The 10253-nt window shown below is 33.7% G+C and overlaps 1 protein-coding gene across 1 annotated transcript in view; it reads right to left on the reverse strand.

Moving 5' to 3' along the window:
* Positions 1-5977, reverse strand: part of CCDC178 (coiled-coil domain containing 178) — a 157497-nt gene extending 151520 nt beyond the window's left edge. The window contains exons 1-4 of the mRNA XM_088130764.1: positions 5920-5977; positions 4938-5077; positions 1426-1460; positions 694-794 (exon numbers count right to left, since the gene is read on the reverse strand). Of these exons, the coding sequence (XP_087986890.1) occupies positions 694-794; positions 1426-1460; positions 4938-5077; positions 5920-5977 (334 nt within the window). The remainder of the gene's footprint in view (positions 1-693; positions 795-1425; positions 1461-4937; positions 5078-5919) is intronic.
* Positions 5978-10253: the final 4276 nt, after the last annotated feature.

The raw sequence follows: 10253 nt of genomic DNA on the forward strand, positions 1-10253 counted from the left end.
GATACAGTTAGCTCATTCAAAAGTTTATTTAAAACAAAAAAGATCTAAAAGTCAAAATTTGAACATTATTTTAACAATTTCAAGCTTTAACATTTTGTTTTTAAGAAAATATTTAGCTTTATCTCAATGGCTTCAAAAAGACTGGAAAAGATAACAGGATGTACTGCAATCATTTGTGAGAATGCTGCTGAAAATATACAGAATAAAGAATAGAAAAATGTGTAAAAAATATTGTATTTTAGATTTTACTCAGGGATGAAAGAACACTATGTTCAGTAAATTATCTGGTGTGGGTTTTGTTGTTCTCAGAAGACAGAAGCCACCCTTTCTGGTAAATGCCAGTGGTGGCAAGTGGAGAAGTTTCACTATGTGAAGCACTGTAGATGCACAGACCTGAATCTAAAGTAGTGTTCCACTTTCACTAGATAGGGATGTGATTCCTTCTCTCCATGCAATTTCCTTTGCCTCCTTGATAGATCAGGCATTAAGGACTTTTGTGACATACCAATCAACAGAATGATTCTCTTTTGCACTGTTTTATTGGAAATGTTTCAACATTTTGAAATCTAAGTTATAAACTGAATAATAGTGTAGCTGTCAAACATTCCCATTATTTCATGGTTCTCTGGAAATAATTACAATTAAACAGTCTGAGCATCACTAATATTAAGAAAAAGCAAGTAAATATTTAACCAACATTACTTTTCCAGTACAATGACTGTTCAGCCTTCACTTCAGCAGAGAATGGTAAACATATGTCTTCTGTTTCTTTGACAGTATTAACATCCAAATCCCTGGGAATATAAATCAGCATTATAGTCTTGGATCTTCTTTCCAACACTGTATGGTACTTCAGATCTATTTTCTGTCTCCAATTCTTTTAGGATGCTATTGGTTTAACTCTTAATCTCTCCATTTTAATCTCAGGCCAAATAAGTACATACAGACTAAGAGTTTATTTTGGTGTTATTGATAGAGTTCGCTCACCTATTCTATCCCTCTATTAATTCCCTGAAAACAAAGTATGGTGATCTGTTTGGACAATGAGCTTATATTTTCTGCTTATTATATTTTAAAGTAAAGTATGTAACATATGGCATGCATAACCATGGATATAGACCCTGACACCTCAGCCCTAAACCCTTATTGTATGATAATTTTCAATGTGCTAGAAAGAGGATATTATTAAATACACAGAAAGTAATAATAGTATTTATATTTAATGAAATGAATTTAAATGTTATTAAAATCAATATTCAAACAATATTATGTTTTGTCCTGATATCATATCCTGACTTGGCCCAATTTTTTGGTAACAGGATTTAAGTCTAAACCCGCAGAATGGTAAAGGAAGTATTTCTGTTTATATTTTAGTTAGAAGAGTATTTATAATAATTATTGATTCAAAACATGTAATTTTCTTACCATGGAAGTTTTTCCAAGTTATATAAAAGTTTATGCTGTGAACATAAATCAGATTTTCATTAAAACATTACATTTTGTACATCTTAGATTTTCCTGCATACGTACATAATCATAATATTTTTCCCCTACAGAGTAAGCAACATTATACAAAATGCAGAAAGAATTAAGTACTAGTAAAATTATTGACAGAAGTTAAGGGAACAGCAAAAGAAATCTAAAGCTAACCAATATCAAAACCATTAACTATACCACTCCATATCTTTCTATCCTTGCAAATTATTTTTGCTTCCACCACATCCATATACCTATTTATTCAATGCCTTATAATTCTACCTCTAAGGGTATATCATCATCCAGTCACAACTTTCTTGATCTTCCCCTCCCTCTTAACTCCTTTCATATATTTGTTTTGCAATTCAAACTTAATTCATTATTTCTATGACCAAAGCACATCGATGTACTTTTTTTTTTTTTTTTACTATCGCTCACCTTTGTATTCATTCCATTCATTTAGCAACAATCTTTACCTGTCTGTTTTACCATACGTACTTCGTAAGATTCCCATTCCCACACTACTTTATTTTAAAGCTTTTCTTCACATACCCAACTCTCATTTCCATATAATAAAGGCACATGCTTTTATGCAAAGACATTTTCACTTCTTTTGACAAACCTTCAGTTCTTGTATCAGAGCACATTCTACCTATTGCCTTCTTACTTGCGTTTGCACATCTTGAAATTTTTCATTTCCCGTTTTTAATAAAAATTTTACTAAGGTATATAATTTTATTCACTTGCTCTAGTTTTTCATAATTTATAACTTGCAATCATTCACTCAATTTCTCCTGTCACTCTCATACATAGCAATTTTTCTTCTTTTCACAAGCATTCTTTTCTCACAACATATATACAATCCATTACCTTTTTATCAGCAATTTCATGTTTTAAATTTGCTCACTGTTGCTCTCATATTATTTCAATAAGAATACTGCTAAACAACTACCCATTTATGGACTAATTTATAGACTATTTTATGGACATTTACAGACTAATCCCCCCATAATATTCATGTTCACATTCACTCTGGTTACTTTTTTCTTTATGGAAGGGAATAAAGTGGCATTCTTCTGATCTTCAGCATACAAATGCTGTCTTCACATATACGTTAAAGAAGTTACATAGCCACTCCATAAGTAAAGCACGGTACCTATTTTAAAATTTCTCCAGTTTTAGAGAACCTGCACCCTTACCATTTTTCAAGAGTTCATTTATGTGTTCCTTTTCACTGATCTTTTTCTTAAACATTAACATTTATAACATTCCCTTCAATTCTACTGTTTGACATGGTACTTTTATTCCCTTAAATACTTCTTAAGCATTCCTTCACTTAGTGTCCTACCAAACTGTTTTACACTTAAATCTATTTACTGTGCTGGAGGCTCCTTGTTTAGTCTTTTCCACCTACTTCTAAAACATACCTTTTATTTCCACCAAAACTGCTCTACATTTTTTCTTGCCCTTTTAATCTTAACCATTCTCTGCTCTCTTTGATTATATTCTTTGCAACTATCTTTTTCTCTATATTCACTTACTAGATTTTAGTATACAATTATGTTGTTTATATATAACTATGTTTATGTAAAACAAATAGCATTCTTTTGAAAACAGGTTCTCTAGCCAAAAAAAAATGATCAAAATATCGTAACCATGACAGACAATACAAAGTACAGAGACAGTAAGGAAATCATAAGAGTATAGAGTATACCTAAGTATACTGTGCCCCTGCCTGACATTTCATAATAATCCCATGCTGGAATTATCAGATGTGATTTTACATAATGGTGTGTAGTAACATAGATGTTGCTTCTTAACTGATTTCAATGTCAATGCTGGGGTTGCTCTGGAAGGGCCAGTTTTGGACTTCATGGAGAAGTATATTATAAATCCAACATATGGCAGAACACATCCCTGTTTTGTTTTTTCCTATAGATCAGATTGGGATGTTTGAAAATCCCTTGGAATGGATTTTGAAGAGGCATGAAAAGCCACTAGGAAAAAAATGAAAAAAAAATTGCCCTAATGAACTCAAAAGATAAATTGGGTTTCAATGTGAAAATAATCCCACTGCTGAGATTTCCGCTATCATACTCATTACTCTTCCAACCAGTAAGCTTCAAAACCACTGCAAACAAAATATGTTTTAAAAAATTAGTAATTTGTGCTATTATATATAAATTAAACAGCAATGTAAATACAGTGGTACCTTGGGTCACGAACTTAATTCATTCCGCAGCTCTGGTCGCGACCCAAATTGGTCGCAACCCGAATCAACTTTCCCATAAGGTTCAATGTAAATACGGTTAATCCGTTCTGACCCCTCCGAATTTGGTCACCAACCGATTTTGGTCGCGTCCCGAATCAAATTTTCCCATAAGGTTCAATGTAATTACGGTTATTCCGTTCTGAACCATATGTATTTTTTTTTTAAAACCACAAAAACATGAAACAAAATACAGTACAGTGCAGTACAAAGAGAGAGAACGCTAACCTTGCTCGAGGCGACTTCTGGCGTGGAGGATAGGAAGGCGGGTGGGGAGGCAGTTATTGCTTGGAGGGAGAGTCCCTCTCCCTACAGGAAGCCACGACCACGTCACGGCAGGGAAAATGGCCCCGGATCCTGTTCGTCACCCGATGCGGAGTTCACGGACGGAAGCAAAATTTTGCAAACAGTGCTGTTCGTGACCCGAATTGGTCATGAACAGAAGCGTTTGCGACCCGAGGTACCACTGTATATAACTGTATTATTATTATATTAAAACCTATATAGCTAAAAAAAAAACCCATTAATTTATTATACAAAAAAGACTATATAGTGATGAGAGAGAGAAAAAAGTATCTATTAGCTTTTTAATAAATCTTGCTAGAGAAGACTCTCTGAGAATCTTTATTTCAGTTGACGTGGTTATGAAGAGCCTGACAGGATATTTATGATTAAAAAAAAAAATCTTCCCCAATACAATGCCCTACAGATATGTCAGATTACTATTCCCATCATATACAGTCTGTGTGACCATATAATATTTGAAATATTAATATTTATCATTAGAGCCTTGCATGAGATCATGATGACTGACATGTACAAATACATATATGTGTCAGGCTATTTTTGGAAGTTCTCCTTTAAGTGATTCATTGACAGCAAGAAATGATAATAAAAGGGCCTCCTTGAAAGTAGTGTCCTAGTTCTGAAATATTTTTCCAGGAAAACTTGAAATGTGCGTATTCTGATATCATTTTGCTGCAAAAAGACCTTCTTATTTTCTAAATATTCTGACATCCACTGTCAATTTTTTTTAATGTTGTTCTATCATCTATTACTTTTTTTCTGCTGTTATATTGATTTTTTTTCTTTTTTTGAAAATTTTATACTACAGTTTTTACTTTAAAACTGTCCTCAGAAAGCTTATTTGAAAGGTGGATATAGTAACTAAAACAATACAAATAAATATTACCTGCAGAAAGGATTCTTCCAGTTTCACTTCTAAATCTTGTATGTGATTAATGGCTTTATTAACACATGCAGTTGGAGTATTTACAGCAGCACAACTACGTTGCTTGTTGGGAATGCCTACTGAAATATTTTCATTTATATCTAAAAAAATCCAGGATATTTAAATATTGTTAATCTTTCAATATATTTGTGATATCTACAATTAGATAGCTCTACACGTAGACATTCTGCTTGCATTGTTTATTCATAAGGCTAAACTATACTGACTTTTTTGGTTTGAATAATGTGCAAACTCACTCATTATGTGTATGAGCATTATGTGTAAACCTATCTATTATGACTTGTTTAACAAACTACCGTCAAAAAGCTGGCTTAATATTACCAATCCAAATGTGCATATTCATAATAGCCTACATCAACCTTCCCCAGCTTGAGGGTAGAATTCAACTCCTGAATTGTTAGCAATGAACAAACTGACTAGGGAATTCTGAGAATTGAAGTCCACACATCCAGAGGGTACCCAGATCGGGAAGGCTATGATCATACGTGTCAGCTAAGTATGTCTATCCCATAACTGGTCACTAATTATGAGGCAAAATTATAATTGCCAGATTCATGCAAGCAACCATGGCTGCAATGCTAGATTATACAGGGAATAATGTCAATATCATTCATTTGCTGATCAAAGTATTGGCTAGATCTGTTCACAGAATGCAATTTCTGTTTCTTCCCTTCTGAAAGATCCCTTGATTTTGGACATACCAGTATGGAGGAATCCATTTAGCCAATGGGGTTTGTTTTATTGCCAGGCAGAGATTATATAAGAAGTAAATAAATAGGAAAGCAAAATTAGAAATAATATCAAAAGACAGGCCCAGAAGAAATATATGGACAGCATACAAATGTATCAAAAGATACATTTTACAGTAAAGGCGTTTTAGAAAATACCAAGTTATATAAAGTTGAAAAAAGAAAACAAATACCTTCTGTTTTTTCACTGTTTTCCTTGGAATAGGATGAAAATAACTGTGTATCAGTCATTGTTATTCATAGTTTTTTGCAATCTAATTTTTAAAAAGACAGAAAGAAATAGAGAAATAAATAAATAAATAAATAAATAAATAAATACACAAATTCAGACTATGTCAATCATACCTATTCCATTAATGAAAAATCTGCAGCTCATAACCAGTTCTTGAACACTCCAGGGAGATCCATCTACTTTTCCAAATTGCCCAACTTTTCAACCATCAATTGAGTGTACATGTTTTAGGGAAACAGTGGATTTCCTCAGGATTATTGGTTGAGAAGACAGGGTGAAAACCCTAGTGTGATTCTGAGGTGGAAAATAATATTGCCTGTATTAGGATTATTAAGTGAGAGGAAATACTAGTTCAAGGGGGATCTTGCTCCCACAAGTGATCTTTTAACCTCAATACTCATTCCTCTTTCATCTAATTCCATAGTAGAATGATTCTCCCTATGTCAGAATTGTAATGAATGAAATTAAAGCTTGTCTTTCCCAACACACACCTCCCCAGGAATCAGAATTGTTGTCTTTTGTTATCTTGACTGCATCTAGATGATGGGGTGGAAAAGGCTCTATGCTCACCATTTGCCAATGATACCTAAGAAAGTAACTATTTCCCTTTAATACTGTTAGCATCAGATAACAACTATCTTGATCCATACAGTAGGGGACAAGATTAAACTTTTCCCCTTCATTAGCATTAATAAGAGACAAAGGTGCTTTATCCTTGTTCCCTTAACAATGTCACTCCAGGGAGAAAAGGGGATTGCACATAGGTGTGTGGTTATAAGAGGAGATGGGTGTGTGAAATTGTTCCAGTACCATTTATCACCAAGCAGCCTCAGTTGTGTGATCAAGTGATCTTCAGAGCCCACTACAATTCTTAACTTAAAAGGACAGCTTAGCTTTGAATCAATTTTACTGAGATAAACTGGATTGAAGGTAGCATTGTTCTACCTAGTTCTATAGAATTATAGCATATCCAAGCCATGTACTCAAAGTATGAAAATTTCAATATGAAGTGAAATTCATATTTGTAGTTTTAAAATTATGACATTTTCAAGGACTTGTTCTTAAAACTGAGCTTCAAGGAATGCATATACTGTACATTTGAGAGGCAACTGTTTTATCAGTGCCTTACTTTCACTTTTTGCATTTTCAAAGCAAAACAGTTTGTATTTTAGAACAGCTGTTAGAAAAAGTGAAAAGTACATTTTATTTATTTATTTATTAAATTTGTATGCCGCCCCTCTCCCCAGTGGGTGACTTTGGGCGGCTCAAATTAAAACCCACAAACAATTAAAAATAAATACCACATTAATTAATTAAAATTAATTAATCAATTAAAGTAAAGCTATAAAAACAAACCCTATACATAAAAACTAAAAACATTCAAGATGACGGGGGGGGGGCAAAATCAATTACCCCACAAGCCACTTCCACTCATGCAAGCCCCCATCCGGCCCCCAGGCATAGCCAGTATTTCATGCTCTTCCTGAAGGCCATAAGAGTAGGGGCACAACGCACCTCGGCTGGTAGGTTGTTCCACAGAGCGGGGACCACGGCAGAAAAGAAAATTTTGCATTAATTTTTCTTTATTTACAAAAACAATTAATCCCAAAGAGAAATACGGCCCAAAGTGGTTGATTTAATAAACAGCTTAGGAAAACCTTAAATAAATCAGAAGCAAAGTTACAAAAACACTATGATAAAATTGTTAACAAAGTAATCATGCTCTAGTTAGAGCATTCCACCACATTATAATGATCTGCTAGCTGCACTTGGAAAAATAGATGGAGAGATGCTTATATTCCTTCATTTCCACCTTGTTTTGTCCCCCACTTCTCCTGCAATAAGCATTTGGAGAAAGAATACTATGCTCAACCAAATGATTGGTCTGAATTCCTCCTGGGTTGGAAGGAGTATTAAAAATGACTGGTGTGCAGCACATCTATTTTTAGGCTTTTCAAAGGTACATTTTGGCCATGAAGGCTGAGAGAGAAGTGAAATCTTTCACATAAGCAAAACCCTTCTGAATTATCTTCAAGAGATGCTGCTGTAAGGTCTTAACAATAGGGTAATGCTGGTCGATGTACTCCTTCAGTTGTTGTTTCTTCCACTGCATCTATCTTTTTCCAAGTCAATCTGGACTGAATTACTAAATTAAGTTTTGTTCTATGTCTGCTCTTCTCACTCATAGAAGTAAGAGCTAATTGATACTTTAATAAATCTGAATGTCTACAAAAATTTGTAGAGCTAACAGAAATCTATTAGCACTCTGGTTGCTGTTTAAATACTGATAAAACATCCATCCATGTTGGTTGGCATAACACCATATATTAGGATGTCACCCCTCTCTATAGACATCTATGCTTATTTGCACAGTGCACAAGCTTGTGTTTTGGACAACTTTTTTTGGTTATGCAACAAATGACCAAATCAGCATCTCTTTTACATTTCTAATTTAAATACAGCAAATAAAATATGTTCAACATTTGTCAGAAAATGGGATTATATTTGTATTTGTCAAAAGACAATGCATAAAAATAAAACGTGCATAATAAAACATGATAAAACAGAATATTTTTAAAATGCATATTTTTCATCTTGTTAGAAAATCTTTATCAAATGTTTTCCTTTTATTTTAAATTACAAGTCAGTTTGTCCTTACATTTTAACTATTTTATCCTCTATTTTTGAGCAACAAAACAAAAAGTAGATAAAATAATTTTTGCTTAAGTATATTGTGCTTATTTCAGTATTTATAATTACTTTTTTTTATATTCTCTGCCAATAATTATTCACTGTTTTGCAGAATTGTAGTGACATGTGATTTATTCAAACATATGAAGCAATTAAACCAAGTTTCAATGTGCAGTTACTATGGAAACTAGAATATCTAAAAAAGTGTGACAAAGTAATGGCACCCTTTTTGCATCAATATGCCTTTTGTTTTTTTGTTTTTTCAAATGAGAATATGATTCACTTTACAAAAATGTTAAAATCAAAAATATATAAAAAGTTAATATATCTGCAGAAGACAAAATTATGACTTTTGAGCTGGCACAGGTTGACATTTTTCATTTACGTGAATGTTTGTTTGGAAGACATCATATAAGCAACTTATTCAAAGATAAATGAGAACCTGCATTGGGCAGCTAAAAAGTTGGGATGTTGCAAAAATCCATCAGGCAGAGTTGTAATACAGTACAGACAAAGTATCTAAGAATGCTTTAAGTCCAATTTGATTTGATTTTGAAGGATTATTCTTAACTTCTGGATATACAAGATTATACATATATGATATAACACTGATTCTCACTAGTAGAAATCAGCTGAATTGAATTTATATTTATAGTAAATTATTGTGAAAGTACAAAAACCTCCAATTTTTGTAAAATAAATTTATCCGCTGCTTCTATAGTGAAAATCTGCTGTCATCCTCTTACAACTGCTTATTTCCCCTACAAAATGCTATTCCTTCACCCCTGCACTACTCTGATGAGGCAAGAGATTAACTGTATGGAAGAAGGGAAGGCAAACTTGGGACAAGATCACAAAGAATAAAGTTATCAAGCTAGTAATCCTAGCCAGCTTAGCTGATCTCACTATATGGCAGTAAAGCTAGTATTTTCTACATCTCTGCTATTCTCTAGTAGTCATCCAGACTTTTGCAATCTTGATTTGGTAACCCTACCAAAGCTAGACAGAATCAAGCCTGGTTCATATTTGGATGGAAGACATGTGGAAATCAAGGGTTTAGGTTAGACTGCAACACTGATGAAAGATCTGAGAAGGCAATGACAATTCCTACTTGCATTTCTGCAAAGAAAATTACACAGGAATTTCCATGAAGCACCAGGAGATGAACTTGCCTGAAATGAGACTTTACTTTTAACCTAATGTTTGCCAGGATAATAGTAGTTCTGTTGTCAATGATACATAGTTAATTTTCATCTAGTACTATTTAAATTATTAAACTGGCAGTTAAATACAGGTAGTCCTCACTTAATGATGGTAATTGGGACCACAATTTCCACCACTAAGCAACATGGTCATAAAGCACATCACATGACCACGCCACTTAGCAACGGAAATTCGGTCACTTCTGATTGCTGTCATTAAGTGAATCCTGCAATGTCGATGAGCGTGACATCACATGGTTGTCATTTGTGACTTCCTGCTGGCTTCCCCACTGACTTTGCTTGCAGGAAGCTGACAAAGGTCACAAATGGCAATAACATGACCGTGGGACACTGCGGACCAGTCGTCGGTACCACTCGTTCA

Source organism: Python bivittatus, unplaced genomic scaffold, assembly GCF_059951505.1.
Source record: "Python bivittatus isolate LINGU-HERP-01145 unplaced genomic scaffold, Pbiv_v1 ctg000840_np1212, whole genome shotgun sequence".
In the NCBI taxonomy this organism is placed as follows: Eukaryota; Metazoa; Chordata; class Lepidosauria; order Squamata; family Pythonidae; genus Python; species Python bivittatus.